Source organism: Musa acuminata, chromosome BXJ1-10 (genome assembly GCF_036884655.1).
Source record: "Musa acuminata AAA Group cultivar baxijiao chromosome BXJ1-10, Cavendish_Baxijiao_AAA, whole genome shotgun sequence".
NCBI classification, from domain to species: Eukaryota; Viridiplantae; Streptophyta; class Magnoliopsida; order Zingiberales; family Musaceae; genus Musa; species Musa acuminata.
Genome location: NC_088336.1, coordinates 20,234,641 through 20,259,626, shown reverse-complemented (window position 1 = coordinate 20,259,626; position 24,986 = coordinate 20,234,641). Strand labels below are relative to the sequence as shown.

At 39.1% G+C, this 24,986-nt stretch overlaps 5 protein-coding genes across 6 annotated transcripts; 3 read left to right on the top strand and 2 right to left on the bottom strand.

Annotated features, from left to right (window-relative positions):
* Window positions 1-2,797: 2,797 nt before the first annotated feature.
* On the top strand, window positions 2,798-7,071 carry LOC135586848 (CASP-like protein 5A1). The gene is made up of 3 exons (XM_065086260.1): window positions 2,798-3,230; window positions 4,995-5,127; window positions 5,499-7,071. The coding sequence occupies exons 1-3, from the start codon at window positions 3,019-3,021 to the stop codon at window positions 5,688-5,690; spliced, it is 537 nt and encodes a 178-aa protein (XP_064942332.1). The 5' UTR covers window positions 2,798-3,018; the 3' UTR covers window positions 5,691-7,071.
* LOC104000570 (protein LYK5-like) lies at window positions 6,111-6,959 on the top strand. Its single transcript, XM_009422650.2, has one exon. The coding sequence runs from the start codon at window positions 6,111-6,113 to the stop codon at window positions 6,957-6,959; it is 849 nt and encodes a 282-aa protein (XP_009420925.2).
* Window positions 7,072-8,224: 1,153 nt separating the features above from the next.
* On the bottom strand, window positions 8,225-9,768 carry LOC104000442 (GDP-mannose 4,6 dehydratase 1-like). The gene has a single exon (XM_009422489.3). It carries the CDS (start codon window positions 9,681-9,683, stop codon window positions 8,526-8,528), a length of 1,158 nt encoding a protein of 385 aa, XP_009420764.2. The 5' UTR covers window positions 9,684-9,768; the 3' UTR covers window positions 8,225-8,525.
* Window positions 9,769-17,860: 8,092 nt separating this feature from the next.
* LOC135595401 (myosin-2-like) lies at window positions 17,861-21,573 on the top strand. 2 transcript variants are annotated; one of them, XM_065086258.1, is made up of 7 exons: window positions 17,861-17,961; window positions 18,151-18,675; window positions 19,451-19,580; window positions 19,860-20,006; window positions 20,090-20,166; window positions 20,549-20,764; window positions 21,087-21,573. In XM_065086258.1, the coding sequence occupies exons 2-7, from the start codon at window positions 18,226-18,228 to the stop codon at window positions 21,543-21,545; spliced, it is 1,479 nt and encodes a 492-aa protein (XP_064942330.1). In that variant the 5' UTR covers window positions 17,861-17,961; window positions 18,151-18,225; the 3' UTR covers window positions 21,546-21,573. The 2 variants fall into 2 exon arrangements, with proteins under 2 accessions (XP_064942330.1, XP_064942329.1); XM_065086257.1 differs by having other exon boundaries at window positions 17,867-18,048.
* Window positions 21,574-23,035: 1,462 nt separating this feature from the next.
* LOC135595400 (pentatricopeptide repeat-containing protein At1g28690, mitochondrial-like) lies at window positions 23,036-24,783 on the bottom strand. Its single transcript, XM_065086256.1, has one exon. The coding sequence runs from the start codon at window positions 24,728-24,730 to the stop codon at window positions 23,195-23,197; it is 1,536 nt and encodes a 511-aa protein (XP_064942328.1). The 5' UTR covers window positions 24,731-24,783; the 3' UTR covers window positions 23,036-23,194.
* Window positions 24,784-24,986: the final 203 nt, after the last annotated feature.

The following is a 24,986-nucleotide window of genomic DNA, read 5'->3' as shown; positions in this document are numbered from 1 at the left end:
AGTTGAAGAAGAGCTTGTATGGGCTAAAGCAAGCTCCAAGACAGTGGTACAGAAAGTTTGATTCATTTATGACAGAAAATGGATACAAAAGAACGGCTTCAGATCATTGTGTGTACATCAAATGGTTTGGTGAGGATTTTATTATTCTCTTACTTTATGTTGATGACATGCTTATTCTTGGGAAAGATATGTCTAAAATTGACAGGTTGAAGAAGGAAATGAGTGAGTCTTTTGCAATGAAGGACATGGGGCTAGCAAAGCAAATACTAGGCATGTAGATTTCTCGTGATAGGAAAAATAAGAAGATTTGGTTGTCACAGGAGAAATACATCGAGAAGGTATTGGAAAGATTCAGTATGAGCAATGCTAAGCCAGTTGGTTCTCCTCTTGCAGGTCACTTCAAGTTGTGCTCAGAACAGAGTCCGTCAAGTGATGAGGAGAAGGAGAAAATGCAAAAGGTTCCTTATGCTTCAGCAGTTGGAAGTTTAATGTATGCAATGGTATGTACGAGGCCAGACATCGCATATGTAGTGAGTGTTACTAGCAGATTTCTTGCAAATCCAGGCAAAGAGCACTGGGCAGCGGTGAAGTGGATTTTTAGATATCTCAGAGGGAGCTCTAAGGTTTGTTTAAGCTTTGGAGGTAGACCACCTGTGTTGACAGGTTACACAGATGCAGATATGGCCAGAGATATAGATACGAGGAAGTCTACTTCAGGTTATGTACTTACTTTTGCAGGAGGAGCTGTGTCATGGCAATCCAGGTTACAAAGGTGTATTGCTCTCTCCACCACAGAAGCAGAATATATTGCTGCTACAGAGGTATGCAAAGAAATGTTATGGATGAAAGAATTCTTACAAGAATTGGGGCTGAAACAGAAAAATTATGTGGTGCATTGTGACAGCCAGAGTGCCATCCATTTGTGTAAGAACCCAATGTTTCATTCCAAGTCAAAGCATATAGATGTCAGATACCACTGGATTCGAAATGTATTTGAAGAGAAGCAGTTGCAGCTTCAGAAAATTCATACAGATGACAACGGAGCAGACATGTTGACGAAGACCTTACCAAAAGAAAGACAGGAGATATGCCGACAGTTGGTCGGCATGGCTTCACATTGAGGAGTCATGGGACAGCCTCCCTTATGGGCTGAAGGGGGAGGTTGTTGGGCTGATGGCCCATATTCAGCCCATGTGGGCTTTATCAGCCCACAGCCCACACCCTCTCTTAACCTAACCCTAATTAAGATTAGGGGGGTGTGGTGGCTGCGTTTTAGAGGCAGATTAAGGCTATAAAATGGCAGCAACGAGGCAGATCTTTGAGGTCACGGGATTCCAAAGAGAAGAAGGAGATCAAGGCAGAAAAGGAAGAGAAAGAAAGGGAAGAAGACAAGGACAACGCAGAGAGATTGTTCACAATCATCTAGCAGTGTTCTCATCTCAGGTTAGATCAAATCTACAGTAGACTCTTGCTGTGATTACTTGGGGAGGTTTTAGATATTGTGGGCAGTGACGTGATCCTTGTATCCCAGTTATTCTCTTGTGGTTGTTGCTAGGGTTTTGGGCAAGAAATTGAGATTTGTATATTCATTATTCTCATAGTGGATTATCTCTAGTTTGCCCCGTGGTTTTTACCCTTCACATTGAAGGGGTTTTCCACGTATATCTTGGTGTTCTGTTTGATTGTGTTTCCATTTTATTCCGCTGCGTATTTTGGTCTTCTAGTATTTGTTCCTATACAAAGGTTATTCCTCTTTTTATCCCCATCACCTCGATCGGCGTTTTGGTCTGCTTCGACCAGACGTTGTTAGGTCAGATCGAGACACGCAACCCCCGCAACTCCTCGATCTGCGTGACCTAGGAGACGTCACCTGGGAGCAGGTGACGTCAGTTCGTGTCCCATCATTATTATTACCCTCATCACTAACCCTATTCTCGTATTCCATGCTGGCCGAGTTGTGACGGGGGAGGAGCAACCAAAAGAGAGAAGGAGAGGTGACCATGACTACTCTTCTCAGGCAACAAGAACTAACGAGGAGAGAGTGGTGAAGAGGAATCGCCAGAAGTGGGAGCGTGTATTGATCGCGGCAACCTGCTTTATTGATTCTACAAGACGAATCAAGATGAGCGGTCGCTGCGCTTGCCGTCATGAAATCCACCAACGATTTCAGCTTCGTCACTGTCTCTTTAACATTCAAGAGCACTTGTCTTGCTCCAAAAAACTCCTTCGACACAACCTACCCTCCAACTCCTCAATTACATATAAGTCCACCCAATATATCTTTTGGATCGGCATGTAACCTCGTGACGAATCATCATTTTTATCATTTCAAAACTCATAAAATCTAAAAAAAATATTTTAAAGGGTTTATAAGTTCTTAGCTCCCCTACTAAATTATATGTCATTATCAATGCTTTCTCCGGTAAGGGAGCCAAAGACTCAGAGCTCTCATTAGTACATATAGACTCACGAGAAATTATCCGCTTTAGATAATTACTATTGAGGATAATAATAATTCGATAGATTTATAAGTTATTGATTTCTTTATTCCTTAATCAATATGAGACTAAATATCTTTATCATTATTTTTAGTTATCGTTAGAAGTCTCCAATACCCCGTTTTTAACCCCTTCTACTTAATGTAGCATTTTCTTTTCAAAGAAAACAAACCCATACCCACTCTTTCGGTATTATCGTAATTACATAACTATTTATAATTTTAATTATAGACCCTAATTTCCATCATATATTAGTCGTCTTGCCTTGTTTTGGGTTTCCCTCGTCTTGTCGTCTTCCAAACTCTCCTTCCTTTTCTCCCCTCTCAACAAGCGATCGATCCCGTTTTGGGAATCCGCGGTGGGTGATGGTCTTTTTCTCTCTCCCGATCACGTTCTCCTCACCAGAAACGAATCCCCTAAGCGATCCCGATCCTCGCAGCTCCGATTCTGCCGAGAAGTTCTTCCTTGATGCTTTGTTGTTAGCTTGGCTGCTGTTGATCTGGTAGTTGGCGTGAGAGAGATGTTCGTGAGCAGGCCGGCGGTGCAACCCGTGGAGGCGCCGTCTCCCGTAAATGCCGCCGAGAACCCGCCGAGGTTGAGGATGAAGGATATCCAGGGCATGCCGGGGACGGCCGGCGGCCTCGCCCTGCGCCTCTCTCAGTTTGGGTTAGCGGTCGCTGCGCTTGGCGTCATGGAATCCACCAGCAATTTCGGATTCGTCACTGTCTTCTGGTAACTTGACGTCATGGATTTATACTTCTTTTTCGATTCAGGGTATTTTTTATGACAATGTGGGAGTTTATTTCTTGCCTGGTTATTGTGCGCTTCTTATTTGTTGCTGAATACTTTTCTTCCTTAATTATGTAATCTTTGGTACTGCCCGTCTAAAAAGGAATCAACTAATAGATTTGTACTTGACTGAGGAAAATATGATCTAAAATTATGTTTTCTTGTTGCATGATGTAAAATAAGAAAATGATAACACCTCAGGATCAAACACGGTGTGCTGCTGAATTCCAATGTTTTATGTGAACAAAAGCTAGAAATGGGTTTTGTCAACGTACAGGCAGGCCTATACAGAGAGAACTGACAAGAAGAGATGCGATGTTTAATTGATTGAATTCATTGCATATGTTTAAGAGATGAAGAAAGTAAACAACTTTTAACAAGGAAGATATTTTATTCTGTTTAACTCTTATATGTCACTGAGATGCCCCTCTCGCAGCAGGATCACTTCAACAACAAAGTCAGAAGCATCAGTGTGCCTCTGATTTTGTCGTGACTAGTAAGAAACACCTTGTCATAGATAAGAAGTCCCAAATTGCGATAGGTTGCTCTGAAGAAGTATAATTTGAGTATGTCTCGTCAGTCTCATGCTGAGTTCTTATGGTACTAGAATTCCTTTTGTCACTACTATAAGATCATAAAAAAAGAGTGGAAGTTCAAGGCATCATCATGCTCCAAGTAACTCCTTTGTTTATTCAACCGTGTTTCCTCTTCAATTCTTTGTAGCATGGATGTATTTTGGTATTTATTTCAACTTGTCCATTTATTCATAGTTTCGATAGCCCAAAAACTCCTCATATGGCATTAGGAAAGATATTCTTCCGGTTTATGATGCCTAGCAACCTTCTAATTAAGGAACCACAGCAATATTTTCTTGTCATTGTTTTTCTTAAATGTTCATGTCTCCAATAATTTAGCCTGACTGATAAATGGTAACCCTGTTAAGAGCAGAAGCTATGAGGCTGGGACAAAGATGTAGGTTAACAGTAATGAGTGTAAGGATGCCCATTTGCAGGCGACCAAGTTAGTCTTAGTATTGCTGAGTTATGATGAACGACCGGTTGTTCCGTTTTCAAATTACCTTATTAGTTTTTTAACCTCTATAATGTTATTTGACTCTCTTTTTTTTTTTTTGAGTCTTTGATGATTGTAAAGTTTGCTTTTATATTCATAATTTGAAACCCAAGAATTTTCTCTATAAGATGCCTTGTTTAGAGTACTCCATTCATAATACAGATTGCTGTCATCCATGTATGTATGCTACGTATCGATCGTAAGCTTGATCAGGAAAGATTTCCAAAAGCAGCCACTTTCAAGTTAATATGAGGTTTCGATGTGTGTCATGATTACTTATGTCCTTGACCTCACAAAATTGATGCACTGCTGAACTTGCAGCTGCTTTTATGAGGATTGATGATGCCTGTTGTCAACTCTACTGTCTTTCTTTTCACTTAATTTGCAAATTAGTGGTTGTCTGGAAAAAAATCATGACTACTGAATGATGAATGCTTGTTGGATAGACAACTCAGGTATAGCAGTATGCATTACATGTGATCTACAACTCATAGTTAAAGAAATTATGACCTGCAACTTCTTTGGAACTCTCTTTTGATTGCTTAATTATGATGCTGCTTGAAGATAGTTAGCATGGGCATGTCTGCCGAACTGCAATTCTTAATCTCTTGAAGTAATTTGTTCCATATTCTGCAGCTATCTGATTGCAGCAGCCATCACGCAGAGCTTGTGGAGTATCTCATTAGCTTTTCTGGATATATATGCTCTTCTAGTCAAACGCTGCTTGCGGAATCCCCGAGCTCTGTGTATATTTACCATTGGGGATGGGGTAAGGAAATTGCTCAGGTTCTGGATGCATGTTAGCTTTATGTTTTCATTTTAATTAGGGTTGACTTTTTTCATGTAGATAAGTATCTGGGTGCATGTCACACATTTGACCGTATAAATTCACTGTCAGCGTCACAGAAACAAAATTGTACTTTTGAGAATCTCTTATCTGGAAATCGGGTATGCATGAATTAGTTCATCTGTGAGCACAAATCATTTATAACTTTAGACTTCAGCAAGTTTGAAGTCTCTTATTGAAACCCAAGATCATTTACATACGAGTTTTCATGTAAATATTCAGGCAGAGGACAATACTTGCTCCTCCTTTGTTTTGACTTTTTATGATTAGTCATGTATTATTTTCTCATGCAGATCATATCCACACTGACATTTTCAGCTGCTTGTGCATCTGCCGGCATTACAATTCTGCTTCGTGGTAATGGCAGCATATGCTCACATGAGCACTGCACAAGCTTTGAGACTGCCATCGCCATAGCCTTCATCAGTTGGTTTGTAATCTGCCCATCGTTTCTCTTGAACTTTTGGCAATTGGCATCAAGTTGAATATAAGAATTCACTGTTCATAGTCGCCTATTTCGCCCCAACAGTCAAAAGTTCCCATTTCTGTCATTTTTATAGTATGACGACAAGAGAGTGAATTATGCAAGGCATCAGATTGAATATAGATAGTTTCATGTTCTTCATTCTCTCCATCTGTTGTTGATTGGAAATTAGCCCCTTTTTTTTGTTCCTCTTAATCATGCAGTATACGATTTCTTGCTATGCGTTTAGCAAATGATGAGATCTGCATCCATTCATACATTCCGACGTTTCCATCTGAGAAACGTACACCGAGCGCAGTCAAAGAGACGAGCTTGTTGAAAGTTAACGTGTTGGATCATCTTAACCCTCTACTTTTATTTAGATGCAAATGAAGATTTCAACTGTCGAGCCAGGCTTCAAGCATCAGACATTGACAGAAGAATGGCTAGGACGAGGCCGAGGTGCTCGAAATCCTCCCTTGATCTGCTACCTCTCTTCTTCTTGCGGTTGATCTTCTTCTGCCATGCCCAGCAGCAGTCGTACACGGGCAACGAGCTGTTGAACTGCTTCGGCGCCGATGACTCCTCCAATCTGGGCTATTCCTGCCATGGCGGCACGCATCACTCCTGCGCCTCCTACCTCACCTTCCGATCCCAGGACGCCTACCAGACCCCGCAAGAGATTGCAGACCTGCTCGGCGCCGATGCCGCCAGCGTCGCCGCCATCAACGGCATCGAAGACACGACCTCGGCCGTTCCCCAGGGCGAGCTGGTCCTCGTGCCCACCACCTGCTCGTGCTCTGGCTTATACTACCAGCACAACGTCTCCTACACCGTGAAACCCGGTGACACCTACTTTACCGTCGGCAACAACACGTACCAGGGACTTTCCACCTGCCGGGCGCTCATCGCCCAGAATCCCTACGACCCCGTCAACATCTCCATCGGCGTCAGGTTTGTAATCCCCCTCCGGTGCGCGTGCCCCACCGAGGACCAGGTTGCCGGCGGCATCAAGTACCTGCTCACGTATCTAGTCACTTGGGGCGACGATCTCTCCTCGATCGCCGGCCGGTTTCATTCCGAGTTATTGTTCCTGTTGATGTATCCCAACAACCTGACGGCCAACGCTACCCTCTACCCCTTCACGACTCTGTTGGTGCCCCTCGGAGAAGAGCCTACCAGGGTCTCCGAACCTGCCGCATCGCCGCCGCCGCCGCTAGCTGAGGCAAGTGCTACAATAACTAATACTAATCTCCGAATCAAGTTGTCTATCCGATTCTTTGATGTCTAATAATATGCATAGTGAGGGGGGGGGGTATTCGACGTGTATTGTGCAAGCTATATAAGCTCCTTGTGGATCTGATTGATGAAAAGGTTTCTTTGAAGTAGTAGCATCTTATGAACATTGTGCTTTTTATTGTTTCGTTACTCTTCTTGCCCTTTCAGTTTAGCTTAAGGATACTTCTACCTAAGTGAGAAAGATAATGTAATTCTAAAATAGTTTAACTTAGATAAAAAAACCAATCATGATAATATTTATTTTTTTGTGTAATATTAACCCTCCCCAGATGTCGTATTAGCAGGAGACTCGTGTACTGGATATATCTTCTATATCCCCAGATGTCGTATTCACTTTTGTGTTGAAGAGTTTGCTTTGCTTAGAGGGATAGGATCAATGATGACATATTTGATAGACTGTTTGTCATTTGATATTTAGGAGTTATATGATTATATTCTTACGAAAATAGGATCAATGATAATACATTTGATCGACTGTTTGTCATTTGATATTTAGGAGTTATGTAATTATATTCTTACAATGATTAATGGTATTACATTTGATGGATTGTTTGTTATTTGATATTTAGGTGTTATGTGGTTATATTCTTACAAGGATAGGATCAATCGTAACACATTTGATAAACTGTTTGTCATTTGATATTTAGGAGTTACGTGGTTATATTCTTACAAGGATAGGATCAATGGTAATACATTTGATGAACTGTTTGTCATTTGATATTTAGGAGTTATGTAGTTATATTCTTAGGAGGATAAGATATTTGATGAACTGTTTGTCATTTGATTTACAAGAATAAGAATGCATTTGATAGTTAGACTAGACTTTTATGAAAAGTTACGTGGTTATATTCTTACAAGGACAAGACTCTCTGTTCATGTGGTTATATTCTTACAAGGAAAAGAATATTATATTTTCCACCAATGAATCATTGATCATCTGGTGTTGTGGGGGGAGACTACGAATTGGCTTCAGCCATAAATATTTAGGAAATGCCGATCTATATCTTTAGTGCAGCTTTGTTGTCTTCCTTTCATGAGTATCTTGATGAAACACAATCAGCTAGGCTCAAAGATTGCAATTTTCTGGTGAGAACACTTATAATTGTTGTTCAAAATTGTGATATTATCCTCAAAACTAGTAATCTAATTTTGAGATGAAAGATAGAGACATCAACTAATGTAATGCCTCATGTCAACTTACATTAAGCGGATCAAAAGAGCAACACAAAAGTCTGAGGACCAAAAGAAACCAACACACAGAAGGAAAAATATGGACTGCTGCCAACATATCAGAAATAATTGCTGAAAAGCAGTAACATTTCCAGCCTTGGAAGATTGAGGTAATGATGTGCAGATTTGAGATCCATTTTTTTTTATTTTATTGGGAATCTGATCAGATAACAATATTCTGTGACTCGTTTAAGGCGTAGAAAGAAACAAGTTTTGTGTTTGATGGAAGCACCAGCAGAACAGAAGCTTAAAGCAAACTAAGAAATTTATATCGTAATGTGGACGATGGAGGAAGCGAGGGGGGCGGAGGTTTTAGGACTCCCACCTTCTAGGGCTGCTGCTGGGCGTCGATGTATCCGGCGTCCACCAGCACCTTCTCCCTCTTGGCGATCTCCAGATCGTGGTCCACCATCATCTTCACCAGGTCCTGGAACCCGACCTTGGGCTTCCACCCGAGCGCCTTCCTAGCCTTGGTTGAGTCGCCCTTGAGGCTGTCGACCTCGGCGGGGCGGAAGTACTTGGGATCGATCACGACGTGGTCCTTCCAGTCCAGGCCCACGTGGCCGAAGGCGGCCTGAAGGAACTCCTCCACGGTGTGGGACTCCTCCGTGGCCACCACGTAGTCCCCGGGCTCGTCCTGCTGCAGCATCATCCACATGGCCTCGACGTAGTCGCCGGCGAAGCCCCAGTCGCGGGCGGCCGAGAGGTTGCCGAGGTAGACCTTGGTCTGGAGACCGAGGCGGATGCGGCCCAAGGCGCGGGTGATCTTGCGGGTGACGAAGTTCTCGCCGCGGCGGGGGCTCTCGTGGTTGAAGAGGATGCCGTTGCAGGCGAAGAGGCCGTAGGCCTCGCGGTAGTTGACGGTGTACCAGTGGGCGGCGACCTTGGCGGCGGCGTAGGGGGAGCGGGGGTGGAATGGGGAGGACTCCGACTGGGGCGGCGGCGTGGAGCCGAACATCTCGGAGGAACCGGCCTGGTAGTAGCGGATGGGCTTGGGGGCGCAACGGACGGCCTCCAGCAGGCGGAGGGCGCCGGTGCCGACGACGTCGGCGGTGTAGTCGGGGATCTCGAAAGAGACGGCGACGTGGGACTGGGCAGCGAGGTTGTAGACCTCGTCGGGGAGCAGGGCGTCGACCCAGCGGCGGAGGGAAGAGGCGTCGGAGAGGTCGGCGTAGTGGAGCTTCATGCGGGCCTTGGCGGCGTTGTGGGGGTCGACGTACAGATGTTCCAGGCGGGCGGTGTTGAAGTTGGAGGACCGCCGGATGAGGCCGTGCACCTCGTACCCCTTCCCCAACAGGAACTCCGTCAGGTACGACCCATCCTGCCCGGTGATGCCCGTGACCAGGGCCACCTTACGCTGTTCTCCCGGCACGGGGCGCGGCACCACCCCGCCCCCGATCTGGGTCGGCGACGGAGGCTGCGGCGCCTCCCCGTTGCCGTTCTCCTCTTTCTTGTCGACGCCGGTGTTGGATCCGTAGGACGACATTGTGGCAGATGCAGTGATTTGGTCGAACGACTGGTGGCCTTGTAGATCTGGCGAGGGGAGAGCCAATATATAGGAAATAATGCTAATAATAAACAATAATACGGTGTGCTGGCTCGCCGGACTTGGCAAGCAAGAGTGGGGGAATGGGAAGTACAAGTTGGGCCGAGAGCGGAGGGAAGGTGGATCGCCACTTCGCTCCACATTGGCAGATTAATTACAGTGCTCTTACACCTTGCAAAATATTAATAATAATAATTTTGCCTTATAATATAATTATCAGGTTAGCCATGGTTTATAGATGCTATTAAGAAACAATATGTCATTGAGATGTTATCAAGATGAGAATATTAAGGTAGATGTATCAAAAAAAAAAAAATATTCATCCATATAAAATTATTTAAAAAAGTAAATAGGTAGGATATTAATATATGTCGTTCAAGTTCTTTTTGTGTATTTATAAATCACTAGTAATCATAGTGAAGCTTTTGACTAGTGCTGATTTCAAGGATGCACCTTTAACTATAAAATCATATATAATATAGTGTTTTGGTATCCATAAAAATGTATAAATATGATATTTTGGAATAGGGAAAAGAAAAAGGGGGAAGAGGAGTCCGAAACTAATGCCCCAAAATGGTTGACTTTGACCCCTTGGTAATTAGGCCACCTGTCACCGTGCGTTGGGAAACGCAACGTTGACTTGATCTTAATTAAGCGTGAAAACAGAGGGCTAGTGCATGGTTTTTACTGTCTCTCTCTCTCTCTCTCTCTCTCTCTCTCTCTCTCTCTCTCTATATATATATATATAGAAATATAGGGAGTTTTGTTTAGGTCACAAGTTACTCGGGAAAGAAAAAGCAGGAGGTGATCGGCGCGGGGTTGACGCATCGCCATTCGTGCCGTAGGAGGCGGCGCACACGAAGCTTGGGCCGGTGCGCAGCTCATGCACCGCACGTAGGGGGGGATTGCCGACCGGAGAAGGGACACAGAAGAATTGTGCTTCATCAACGAGAAGGAAGCACATGATTCGAACGTGCCGTGTCGGTGGATGGCAATGCGTGCCAGTAAACGTGCGGTTACGGGAATAGGGACGGATCTGCCCAATTCCACACAACATGAACTCTCTGACGGTGTTGAAGCATGTGGCTGCTGCCTTGGAGATGCAATCGTATTAGATGGCAACACTTTTGACTTGCAAGATGCACGCTTAGTTGGGAGCAAAGGACATCATAGGTTAAGACCAAGGGACCCAACTTAACCATTGACTTCACTCATCACTTGGACTAAACTTTCTAGGTTGGGGAAGATGGATGTCTAGGTCAAGAACAAGGGATCCATCATGGGTTGACCGACCCTCTTGCCCGACCACCAATTAGGCCCGGCTCACAATGTCCATTTGCATGATGCATCCAGGTAGGTGTGTAAAAGACTTTTGATGCATTTGACACATGAAAAATAACTAATTTTTGTAAGATGCATGAATTCAAGATTAAAAAAAAAACACATATGAATCATTAGACATAATCAAGATATTTTCATTTTAGACAAAAAAAAAAATATGTGACATATCTACTTGTAACAAAAAGACATAAAGCACTGTGTAACCATTGTGTGGCTTTGTGATGTGCCCAAAGATCTTTTACATATAATGTATTATCATGGAACAAAAAAATATCTTATGCATCCTATGCAACCAAATTGTTCCTCTTTTATTTAGAATTTTTTTAACACAATCCAAAGCAACATAGATTAAAATTTGAAATAGAGATTGTGCTTTGAAATGATATGACTAATATTTTTGATAAATTAAGATGCCACATGAGGAATTCAACATGTCATGCAAAACTACTAGACATGCTACAATAATATAGTAACTAATGAAAATATATTGGCATTAAATCAATGGTTATAAAAATAATATTTTATAGGGTAATCTCACTAGGTATGTCATCACTCTAAACACATTAGACTAGATTCAAGCTCAAAGTGGGATATAAGATATTTTGTGCTCTCAAGAGAAAATCTCACTTGTCTTAGACTCCTACTTTATATCCTCTCACGAAGCACTCCTTTTCATTCAGATTCAATGAAAAATAATTAAATCTGATTAATTTTATCATGTCAAGTTAATGACTAAAATTTTTATCTCTTTGTCATGTTAAATTTTTTCATAAATTACTATGAGTGAGGATTATGATATACATAATATGGGTTTATTGTTATTCTCGTAGGTCTCCTTTTACCATGGCATTGTCTTGGGAATATTAAGATCCAATAGATTGTTTGAAGATGAATTCATCCGTCTACTTATAGTCAAGTTTAGTAGCAAGTCTTCTCTTCAACCACCAATTGGTGGCACACCTCTCGTGTTTAAGATCATTATATTATGGCAAGAAAAAGTTTGAGAGAGAAGAAGCGACACAATTTGGAACAGAAATATCATTTGATTCAAAAATTTATGATCTCTAGTGGACCTCTCAATATGAATTTATGACCATATGTCAGGTTTAAGAATCAATTTTCTTTTTATAAGGGCTAAAAACGAATTACTTATTTTGGCTTGGAGGGAGATCTTTCATATCTTTCGAGATCTACCCTACAATATGGAGTGAAAAAGCCAAAATAAGTAATTAGGTCATTGTGTTATGGTTGCTAATGGTAATTTCAAGATCGAGATAATTGTGTAGAATAAAGAAGAACTTATTTTGGATCTTAACTCGAGTTCTTTAGGTGTTATACTCATCTTGTTTAGATAAGTGATGTGATAAAAAAGAATTTTATAATGAACAAATACTAGTGGATAAGTAGCGGAATTAAATAAAAATCATAATTAAATAGGGCACCAAGATTTATATGGAGAACCTCTTTAATATGAAAGATAAAAACCATATGGCAAGCCAGAGAAAATCCACTATAAAAATAATGAATATACAAATCTCGAAATCTCTTATCAAAATTCAAGTATAATCATAAAAGAATAACATGGATATAAGGATTACGTCACTATGTATAATATCCAAAATCTCCTCAAGTGATTACAACAAGAATCCATTGCAAATCTAATATAACCTAAGGTGAGAACACTGCTTGAATGATTGAGAATACTCTTTGTGTTATCCTTTTCTTTTTTCATTTTCTTCTTATCTTGTTCTTCTACCCTCAACTGCCACATTTACTTTTCCCTTTTTCTCAATCACGTTTACAACTATCGTTGCTCTTTTTTTTAGCCCTAGTCGCTAAAAGCCTCTTGGTTGAAAGAGTTAGGGTCTATGTTAAAAGAGAAAAATATTTCAATGATTGTAAGTTATGAGTTATTAAAATCCACTATGGGTTGAATAATGAGCTATTTGCCTAACAATCACCCTCTTCAGTCATAAGAGAGGCTATCTCATGACTCTTCAATGTGAAGCTATGTCAACTAGTTGTTGATACATTTCTTATCTTTCTTTCGGTAAGATCTTTATCAACATATATGCTCCGTTATCATTTGTGTAAATTTTCTGAAGTTTCAATTGCTTCTCTTCAAGTACATTTTAAATCTAATAGTATATAATATTTGACTTAGAATGAAAGGTCGAGTTCCTATATAAATGGATGACGCTCTTACCGTTACAATGCACCACATAGTTTTTCTATTTTAGTCATAATTATTATAAGAATTCTTTTATCCATAATATTTCTTTGCACTTCTATAGTAGTAATATATTATGTCCTGTGATGGAGAAAGCAATACACCTTTGTAATTTAGATTACTATGACATAGCTCCCCTTACAAAAGTTAGTACAAAATATGATATAGATTTCCTCGTATCAATATTTATTGTCATATCTACATTTATATAACATATCAGTACAGGTGATCCACCTTCAAAGCTTAAATAAATTTTGGAGTTTCATTTGAGATATCTAAAAATCTACTTTACTATTGCCCAATGCTTTTTGCCTAAATTTGTAAGAAATCTACTAATAACACTCATTGTATATGTGATGTCTGAACTCATACATATCATTGCGTACATTAAACTTTCGATTACTGAAGCATAAGGAACTTTTTGCATTACTGAGCTTCCATTATCCTCTATGAGATCTGCTATCAAAGTCTTCGTCATATAGTCTTCAAACTAAAATTAAATTCAACCTCAAGTCAACCACATGCCTCATATCTTTAAGCATTAACTTGTAACCAATGTTGGTTTTTATGTGGATATCGCCTATGTTGATAATGTTTGTTGTGCTATTATTGCTCATCTTGATAATATCAAAATTTTTAGACTTGTAGGTAGCAAAAAACTCCCTCCATGGTGTAGCCTGATAAGAAACACCTATGTTAATCACCCACTCGAGATCTTGACACACACAAGAAAAAAATAGCATCAAAAGTAGACAAAATCAAATAGTCACCACCATACACTATAACTGTGGTATTATTTTTTGACTTTATAGGCTCTATTTTTTTTTTTTCTTAGGTTGCTTGCATTGATTCTTGTAATATCCTTTCTCATCATAATTATAGCAAATAATATATTTTCTTAATCTTGATTTGCTTCTACCCATGCGTGAACCGCTTCTATCACTTTGATATTCCTTTATTCTCTCAATTAAGTGCTTATAAATTAATCTGAGATGTTATTAAATTATTTTTTCTTAACTTCTTATTCAATAAACTACTTGTTACTTGAATCATAGTGATAATATCATTTGGCGTAGAATTACTAAATGAAACCACTAGTATCTCTCAACTTTTTGATAATGAATTGAGAAGTAAAAATACATGTAACTCATCATCATGATACATTTTCATAATTGATAACTTATTAGTAATACTTTACATTTCATTCAAATGCTTAACAATAGAAGCGCCCTCTTTATATTTCAAATTCATAAGTTTTTTTATCAAGAAAGTTTTATTGTCAGTCATTTTTCTCTCATAGAAACATTCCAACTTTTTTCAAAGAGAGTATGTAGAACTTTCAGTAGAAACATGGTGAAAGACACTATCATCGAGCCACTATAAAATAAACTTGATCGTTTTTCGATCTAACCTCTTTCACTTATCATCTGTCATAGTTGCAGGCTTTGTACTATCCCCTTGCAAAGGTCTATATAAATATTTGCAATACAAGATATCTTACATTCTTAGTTTCCATATCATCCAATTATTTCTGTTCAAACTAATCATACGAGAAACATTTCCGGCCTCCATGTTCGAACACAAAAAAATTAAATACTACCAAAACCTTGCCCTAATACCAATTGATGGGATAAAAAAGAACTTTGTATATGAACAAATACTAGTAGGCCGTAATACGTAATGAAATTAAATAAAAATTATAATCAAATAGGACACTAAGATTTATGTGGAAAATCCCTCCAATGCGAAAGGTAAAAATCATGAGGTAAGCAAGATAAAATCCACTATTAAAATAGTGAACATACAAATCTTAAAGTTTCTTGTCCAAAACTCAAGCAACAACCATAAGATAATAACAGGGATACAAGGATTACATCATTATGCACAATATCTAAAATCTCCCCAAGTAATCATAATAAGAATCCATTATAAATTTGATATAACTTGAAGTGAAAATATTGTGTGAATGATTGAGAACAACCTTTGTGTTATCCTCGTCTTCTTTCAATTTTTTTTTTCTCTTATTTTTCTACCCTCAACTATCACTACTATATTTTTTTTCTCAACCCCATGATAGTAGTTACTTTTTTTTTTTTGTCTAACCCTAGCGGTGAAAAGCCTCTTGGTTGAAAGAGTTAAGTTTAGGTTAAAAGAGAAAAAAAATTTTAACTCTGGACCATGGATTATTATAGGTTGAATAATGAGCTATCTGACCAACAACAAGTTATTATTATATACATAAGGTTAGATGACCAACAACAAGTTAAATGCATCTAACTCTAAATACGTTATTATTTTTAGTCTCACGTTGAAAGTAAGAGAATAGATATTATTATATACATAAGGTTAGATGAACCTATTATCATTAATTTAGAGTTAAATATTTTGGATTGTCTCAGGCATATCAAATTAATGTGTGAGTTCTCTGACTTGTTATTACAAATGATATCAAACTAAGACTACTGACCTGATTAAGGTTAAAACAACTATTTGATTGCAAGAACTCAGAACACCATTTATGTGAACCCAAAAAGGAAGTCATCATCATTGGTTCTTTCTAAAGTGCACTCCACCATCATTAAGACAGCTTTATTGCTTAGCTTCATGTGTGTTTTCTTATCATTAAAGGCTGTTCCATTCATCACCTCTGGTTGTCCAATTGAGTCCCTCCTCATCATTGTCTCTATTGATTGACCAATTCCATATCATCAGCCAGAGCTAGAACTCCATTTATGTAGAGCTCATAATACAATCTAATGCTTCCGAGACACAGAAAGAAGCAATCATGATTGTTTTCCAAATGTTCTTAAGCTTTTGTTATCCTCATACCTTTCTCCTCGATGCACATATCGGAATTAGCGAATATATTACTATTATCTCGGGCTTAGTTCGATGATTCAAATTACAATATCATCATCTTGAGAAGGTATTTTGATTTAACAGTGGTGTATCTAACCATTAGATAATTATTTTCTTGCCCTCACAAAATGTTCTTCTTTATTTCTCCTGTTCTCATAATAATATCCTTTGTTTGTTTTCCTCTATTATTAGGATCATGTGTTGTTGATAATGTCATAGAAAATAATGCAAGGTTTCACTTATTTTCACTTCAATTATTTCATAAATTTCATTAGTAGTTTTAATCTTTTATTTCTATCCATTCTAGACCCAATCTCTTGCATAAATCTAGGTTAGATCAGAGAGAGAGAGAGAGAGAGAGAGAGAGAGAGAAAGAGAGAGGTGTTTTGGATGAGACCAAACCCCACCAAACACTATGCCCACAAAAATCTAATCATAAAACGAGTGTTGAGATTTGTATCATGTCTAATATTCATCCCACATCTTCCTCAAACAATGGGTTAGTGAGAGAAGAAGAAGAAGAAGAAGAATCGATGGAGATGTCACCACGTTGCTTGCTAATGCACCAACATTTGGTGGAATCAAAGATGATCAAAGTATTTTGATATGGTTGGTGAAGAAGGTCAAAAGGTAAACACTCTAAATAGTACTACCAACTCCTACTACATGCTTTCCTCAAAGCCGAGGAAGGAACGCATGTTATGGCCATCATTACGATGCTAAAGCAAAAGAGAGCTTCCCCTCCTCCCCCCAAAGCTACTCCTCCACAAATAGTGACTATTTTAATCCATTGGGGTTTTGAGTCTCCTTGAATTTTGGGTTGATCAATATTAAATTTTGTAGGGTTGACTCTTAAAACCATTTTAATTACCACCACAAATTGAAACCTTAGATTATGTTCATTATTTCGATCAATTCAAAAATAATAAAAAAATTATTTAACATCATACATAAATATATCATTTTAAAAAATATTTTCTCATTAAATTGATTATTATAAAACCGATATCATATAAAAGAGTCTTTCAAGTTCATCTTCGTTTTGAGCTTACTAAACTAAAATTAAAAATATCTTTCGAGTGTTTTTCATCCATAATCAATAAATCATAATCGATTTGATAGAAAGATGCACACGACGTAATCTTCATATATTTTTTTCTCTTCTAAATATGATAATACTTAAAAAAATAAATGATTTTACTACGTCACATTAACGATCAATATTAATCATATGAAATAGTTATTTCTCGCTTGCATTCAACTAAATGATATATAAATCCAATTCTAAATCATCTCAATAGAAAATTATAGGAATCTTGATCGATTGCCAATGCACATCCATTGCCTTATTTTATTGATGATTCATCTATTAATCTTAATTAGGAAAACAACATTACAATTTGTTGATAGGGTAATGCTCGAGCACTAACGGGAGATGATAGGGGCAGTGGGGTCATTTCACACACGTTCGTGCCGTTGGAGACGCTGCCAAAACTCCTCGGCGCTTCGGTGCAACTCGAGATGAATTGAGCCATCGAGGTTCAGATATTAACGAAAGTGCCATCTGCGAGCCAAAGCCTGCAGTGTGTGGTGGCACTCGTTGTAATTTTCTCGAAAGACGACAGCTTTTGCCTTTCTTGCGGTCTTTTATTCCTTCGGAGAGGGAGGTGGAGAGCGTGGTGTCGACTGGGTCCGCAAGTTTGAATCTTCGGCGGAGCAAGACCCTGATTTCTCGCTTGGAAGGCAGCGCTTCGAATCCCCAAAGGTCCGCGGCCGGTGGAGATTGAGGTCAGGGCTCGGGTCTTCGATTCGAACGACCTCCGCTTTTCCGCTTCTTTCGTCGTTTACGCTTGCTTGAAGAGGAGTCGGTTTCAGGTCCTGATCGATTCTCTTTTTCCGTCTTGATTCTTATCGAAATTTTGATTTTTGTGAGAAATATGCGTTTTTTGACTCCGGAATCGCTCTTTATGGTGCTAGATCGTGGAATCTTGGATTCCGGTGGTGTGTTTCCGTGGATTTGGGGGCTTCTTGATTGAGCTGTCGGCTAATGCAATGGCTCCTATGGTCGTTCGAAGCTCGCTGGAGATAATGCTGGATGCCATCAGGCAGAGGGATGAGCGGCCCAAGGATCTGCCACCTGCTTTGCCTGTCCGGCCGACCTCGAGAGGGCGGCTGCCCACTTCGAAACGGTCGTTGCCTGTGAATCTTAAGCTTGAAAGTAGTGCAGCCAGAAGCTTGTTGACCAAATCCATGAACTGGGAAGACAAGAAAGAGGAGCAGACACGAAGGAGTGGTATCAATGTGGTGCTCAAAAACGAAGTTTTTGGAAGCAAGATCATTTCAGATGTGGAGCAACTGGTAGAATCTGCATACATTAAGATGCCAAACCTGGTAAGCTACGAGGAAAGAGTTCAGGTTGCTGATGGCACAGATTTGCCACCACTAGTTGTGACAAATAATAGTATAGACTGTGGTGGTACCATCAAATATGCCATGAACGAGGTAATCACTGTTGCTTGTTTATAGTGTTATGTGCACATATTACCAATGAGTCAACTATATTAGCATGATTAGTAGGCAATATAATAAGAAAGTAACTTATAAATCTGTAAAATTGTTGAGAATTAGAAGATGTTATAGATTATATGTGTTTTTGCATTTTACTGCTAATATGTTGTCTCATAAAAAGATGTAGGAGCATTTTAAGAAATGACATAAATAGGAGAGTTTGTTTCAACTATTATTTCTAATTTGTTTTCAATACTTTTCTCATAATTGCCTGTCTCATAGGCTTATGCGGATCCAATTTAAATTACTTGTCAGTGAATTGAGTTTGCTAATATGCCAATATAACAAGAAAGTAACCTATAAATTTGTAAAATTGTTGAGAATTAGAAGACGTTATTAGATTGTATGTGTTTTTGCATTTTACTGCTAATATGTTGTCTCATAAAAAGATGTAGGAGCATTTTAAGAAATAACAGAAATAGGAGAAACTATTGAGTTTGTTTCAACTATTATTTCTAGTGATTGTTTTTGCCAATTTGTTTTTAATACTTTTCTCATAATTTCCTGTCTCATCGGCTTATGCGGATCCAATTTAAATTACTTGTCAGTGAATTGAGTTTGCTTGAACTTGGATGAAAAAATGGTATACATCATTGACAAGCAATCATCCATAACAATCAGTTAACATATTATCTATCGGGTCCTTTTATCTTCTGGCATTACAAGATGTCTTTTACTTTCAGCTTTATCTCGTATATAATTGCCACAGGTTGCTGGATTAGGAGATGCTGGAAATCAAACATTGCAGGGTATCCTCTGGGTTCAGAAGAACTATCGTGGTGTTCGGGCTCGTTCTCGCTATCAACAGCTGAAGGGGGGTGCAACTACACTGCAATCATGTACGTGCATAGTATAGAAAACTCCACAATTTGCTTTTCTGAAGCTCATATATCTTTAAGCAAACTTTATATAACACTAGATAATCTAGCAGCCTAACAATAGGGCAATGTTATATTTGCACTTGTCTCAATCGATGCTTTTATCTGGTTAAATGGATCTTAGAGTAATCCTAGATGCTTTTATCTTCTTTTATGTCAAAGACAGAAGCCATTTTTTCTCTAGGGAAAGGTTCCACTGATCCTAAATGTTTTTATTGGAAATGTGTGCTAAAAAAACAGTTGTAAGAGGTGAAAGAGCAAGGCATAATTTTGAATTCTTGATGAAGAGATGGAGGGCAGCTGTTTTTATCCAAAAGCATGTGAGGCTGTGGCTTGCTAGAACTGTGTTCAAAAATCAGCAGAAGGATATCATATTTTTGCAGTCCGGTAACATATTCATACATTTCAAGTACATTTTCTTTTTTGCTTTTGGATATTTGCCCTGATCATGAATTTTCACTCTTCTGCAGTTATTCGTGGTTGTCTTGCCAGGAAGCATTTTACGGTCTTAAAGAAAGTGGACGTGTCAAAGGTCATTCATGTTAAGGTACTTTATTCCAGTTTCATGGACTATTACTGATCACTAAGGATGATGTTGTGCATTTGTTTGATTTTGTTTTCCCTCGTTCTCCATAGAAATTATTCATCTTCTGGTTTTTTGGGCTAGGGTTTCTGGTTAAGATGAAAACATTATTTCAAATTACTCATGTAAACGATGAAGCTATTCAGTGCCGCAAATATCTGGATGCAAACTTTCATATTTTTTTGCAAATAGCAAATGTTTTTAATGTCCTTTTTTGAACTATTGGCCACTGCAGTGTTGTTTCTTTAGATCCAACTAAGCAGTTGACTTTGATCAAGATTTAGAGATTGCAACTTATATGTATATTTGTGCTCCCTGTTAAAAGGGTTGGAGTTTCGTCTTGCAGGACACCAACAACAATGAGTCTCCTCAGATTCACCCCTCTATTCTGGCCGAATTTAAGAGTCAGATGAGCAAGGCAGAAGCAGCACTGAGAGAGAAAGAAGAGGAGAATGCTATTTTGAAGCAGCAGCTTCAGGCGTATGAGACAAGGTGGTCAGAGTATGAGTTGAAAATGAAGTCTATGGAAGAAACCTGGCAGAAACAACTGACTGCTCTGCAGGTCAATTTCCAGCTTGGTTATAATATTTTAGAACCATTATGCACTCTGTTGTTAGTGAAGAAATTGTATGCCATGAAGGTTCTAAACTAACATTTCCTAGATATTATGCACAATTATTTTGCTGGTCTGTTGGACATAGTTACAGATCATGAGAATCCATGATATCATCATATAAAAGGTCAAGTAGGCATATTGATCATTCCATTCTCATAGGTATAACATTTTCTCGATATTGAAAACAACAGTGTTAAGTTTCATTCTCTCAAAAGCATGTCTGTATTTTTTTGACACATCAGCTGAAAAGATCATTGGTTTACTGCAGATGAGTTTTACTGCTGGAAGAAAGAGCATTGTTCCTGAAGAAATGACAAAACAACCTGGATGGCCAGATGCATCACAAACTAATCACTACTATGAAGCTGAAGATGATGAATCTGTTGGTGCTCAAACACCAGAAGGCACACTAGCTAAACTGCCTAATGCATCTGATGCCATGCAAGTAAGAAACAATGATACCGCGTGTAATGCAGTTATCCAACTGATAAAGGAGTTTGATCAGCAAAGGCAAGTTTTCGATACTGATGCTGGCTTACTCATTGAGGTGAAATCAGGAGCCATAAACCCTTATGAAGAGCTCCGAAATCTTAAATCTCATTTTGCTTCATGGAAGAAGGATTACAAGATGCGACTAAGGGATACAAAGACAGCATTACTAAAGCTTGTCAATCCCGAAAAAAGAACATACAAAAGATGGTGGTGCACCACCGTCGCTGCAAGATGATACAGATGATGTGCACCAAGCAATTCTTCCTGGGCATCATAATTGCAGTTATGCAGACAGGCTTTCTAACTGCAAATTTGAAGACTTAATGGTAGTTTGACCAGAACCTTGATGGTCTCTCTTGTTTGCATCTGAGGAATTTGGTTGAGCCTCTTCTTCATTTGATGTCTCCATAATATCATCATCATCATCCATGTGTACAATGCGTATATGGCTTTTGTATTTTTCCATGTTGTTTAGGAAGAGATCACTCCTGCAGTGAAAACGAAAAATTTGAAGGGTGTGATAGTAATAGATGTAGAAAAAAACCCAATGTTCCATCATACATTGGGCAGTTGTATCTTAAATTTTCCCTATCTTTTCCCCATTGGGGTGATCCTTGTAACCTTCTCATTTTCTTAATGAAGTTTGATTTCTTGTCTTTATTAATCTAGAAGTTGGATCTGAAAAGCCAAACTAAACTAAGTCCAGTCATCTTTTATGTATCTCCCATTTTTCTATAAAGATCTTTACTTTTTTATAACAATTCTTTGAGTTTTACACATGCATCTGGTGCCAATAATTTTCCATATGCTCTCAACAGAACTTTTTTGCCCACAACTTCGCAAACTTTGCAAGGAAACACTGCTAATATTTTTTGGAGCAGCAATCAGCCTCCTACCTTTTGTATGAACACCTATTAACGTAATCTTATCCTTTTTTACGAAAAGAATGTCTGAAGCTTTGGTTTGGGCAGCTGCAATAATATTCTCATAAATAAAAACCAAAGCATCAGTTCGAGTTAATCAAATGAAACAGAAATGAGAAAAAAGATCAACTAGAAAGAGGACATACCTGAACCTGAAGACATACACATGTACACTTTGTTGAATTATAGATAAATTAGAAAGATGTGAAGTTGAGAGAACACCTGCCAAAACTCAGTACCAGTATTTGCTTCCAGCAATCGCCTTGATTAGCATATAAAATTTCTAAAGCCAATTAGGTCAGAGAGTCTCATTGTTTGTGGTGAGATATCCAACTGTAGTCTTCCTTGACTGCTCTCACTGCAAAAATGATGCCAGTGGATCAGAGGAAGCATGATCCACCTGCAGGAGACTTGCCATTGCATCGTAAGGAAGAACATATACCCACCAGCCTGTTAACAAGCAATTTGAGAGGCAATAGACCTACAGGAGCCTTGCCCATGTACAAGGAACGAGTAAATCTTGAAAGGAGAACCATTTAGAATGCTAAAAACTTCAGCCAACTACAAAATTGAAGAGTTGACATGGAGGAAGTGCTTTTCACTTGCCTAATCAGATAATAGCAAAATGAGTTGATTCAAACAGAGCTTGTCTGAGAACAAACAGGTAGTATGTAGCATGATTTCATTTGTGTCACCAATTTCCACTATAGATAAAATTTCGATACTCCCGGTAACACCACAGTGTGGATTTCACTGCTACTATGAAATGCCGTGGTGCTAAATTTGTAAGGATATGGACTCATTGAGACTTGCCCTGAGGCAAAATATATAATCAGTATCCAAATAGGTTACAAACTCAAGCCAAAGTTGTCATCCAGGACTTCAGAAGAATTTGATTTCCGGTCAAAAAGATTGGTCTTCTCCATCAGCATCAATTTTGGTATTGCAAAAAAAGAAAGTTTCAAAGACCTTTGTCCATCTCCATCCAACTTTGACCAATGCCTTTGGAGACACCCCTTGCTTTCATCAAATCCCTTACTTCACTGACACCTTGCCATTTCTCAGCAGCTGCAAAAGTGTTGGACAAAGCAATATAAGCCCCTGGCCTTCCATTTTGACTCAGCTTAAAAACCTCTTTTGCTGCAGCATCTGCCATCTCCAAATCTCCATGAAGTCTGGATGCTCCTAGCAAAGCTGTCCACACATCAGAATTTGGCTTCTCAGGAATCTGCTGGATGAAGTTATATGCGTCACTTAAATTTCCATGGCGGCCCAGTAGATCTACCATGCAGGCATAGTGTTCCATCCTTGGTTTAAGTTTATAGTCCCTTTCCATGCTCTCAAAAATCTTTTGACCACTTGACACCAATCCAGCATGCCCGCAAGCTGATAAAACACTTAAGAACGTGGCATAATTGGGCCCAACATTTTCGCTTTTCATTTCATAGAAAAGATTAAGAGCCTCATTTGGAATTCCATTCTTTCCATACCCATCAATTATTGATGTCCAGGTAAAGACATTCCTATCTGGCATGTGGTCAAACATCTTCCGAGCATCCTCGACTTCTCCACATTTTGAATACATATCTAAGAGTGCACTCCCACATTTTACATGAGAAAAGATTTCCATCTTGATCATTTGGCCATGTATCTGTTGTCCAACATCCAGAGCTGACAAGAGAGAGCAAGCTCCGATGACACTTACAAAGGTGGAGATTGTTGGCCGATAATTCAGCCGTTGCATCATCTTGTAGACCTCAATTGAACTTGTAGCTGCCTCTAACTCTTTGCTATACCCTTCGATCATAGCATTGAACACAACCACATCCTTCTCTGTTATATTCTGAAATATCTCTTCGGCTTTACCGAAGGCCCTCTGATTCATATACCCAACTATCAGCGCAGTAGAACACACTAGATTGCTCACCGACATTGCATCATAGACACTCCTAGCATACCCAAGATTCCCATTCTTCACATACGAGTCAATGAGAGCAGCAAACACGACTTCATCAGAATCGATTCCTAATCTGACAATCTGAGTGTGGACCTGTCTTGGAAATCTGCACGAAGCCAAGCCCGCCAACAGTTTCAGGGCCATCGATAAGGTGAACCCATCTGGCTTTTCACTCGAGAACGAGAGCTTCCGTACAAGATCTAACGTCTCCTCAGAACGGCCTTCCCTGAAGTACCCAGCAATCATGTAGTTATAAGCAGATAGAGTTCGCCTTGGCATACGATCAAACACATTGCGGGCATGAACCAGCGAACCGCACTTAAGGTACAGAATGAGGAGCTTGATTGATAGGTTGGTGTTAGCTTGGAGATCAAACTTGATGATCTGAGCGTGAAGAGCTTGGCCTTTGAAGGGGCAACTCGATTCAATAAAATGCTGTAGGATTGAAGCGAGGGAGTTGACTTTTGCTGGGAAAAAAGAGTCAGCATGGAAACGGCGGGTAAATGGGCTCAGTAGCCGTCCATCTCTCATCTCTCTCATCACATCCAGTTTGGTGTCTGCTATAAGATCTCAATCTTGCTATATAAATTGATATTAAGAGAAATGATGTCAATGTTATATATATATATATATATATATATATATATATATATATATATATATATATATATATATATATTCCATTTATTCTCACTAAGACTAAATGGAAAAAGGTTTTCTCGGCTATAAACAAAATAAAAGAAAAAAAGAAATTTTCTTAATTCTCGTATTTTCTTCTCCATTTTATTCTTATACT

What these genes read in the sequence shown, in the direction of transcription:
- LOC104000570 (XM_009422650.2), top strand. Translation starts at nt 6,111, where the DNA reads ATGGCTAGGACGAGGCCGAGGTGCTCGAAATCCTCCCTTGATCTGCTA.
- LOC135595400 (XM_065086256.1), bottom strand. Translation starts at nt 24,730, where the DNA reads ATGAGAGAGATGAGAGATGGACGGCTACTGAGCCCATTTACCCGCCGT.
- LOC135595401 (XM_065086258.1), top strand. Translation starts at nt 18,226, where the DNA reads ATGGCTCCTATGGTCGTTCGAAGCTCGCTGGAGATAATGCTGGATGCC. An exon ending in TCAAATATGCCATGAACGAG is followed by an intron (nt 18,676 to 19,450) that starts GTAATCACTGTT and finishes TAATTGCCACAG; the next exon opens with GTTGCTGGATTAGGAGATGC. An exon ending in CAAAGGTCATTCATGTTAAG is followed by an intron (nt 20,167 to 20,548) that starts GTACTTTATTCC and finishes TTCGTCTTGCAG; the next exon opens with GACACCAACAACAATGAGTC.
- LOC104000442 (XM_009422489.3), bottom strand. Translation starts at nt 9,683, where the DNA reads ATGTCGTCCTACGGATCCAACACCGGCGTCGACAAGAAAGAGGAGAAC.
- LOC135586848 (XM_065086260.1), top strand. Translation starts at nt 3,019, where the DNA reads ATGTTCGTGAGCAGGCCGGCGGTGCAACCCGTGGAGGCGCCGTCTCCC. An exon ending in GGATTCGTCACTGTCTTCTG is followed by an intron (nt 3,231 to 4,994) that starts GTAACTTGACGT and finishes CATATTCTGCAG; the next exon opens with CTATCTGATTGCAGCAGCCA. An exon ending in TATTTACCATTGGGGATGGG is followed by an intron (nt 5,128 to 5,498) that starts GTAAGGAAATTG and finishes TTTCTCATGCAG; the next exon opens with ATCATATCCACACTGACATT.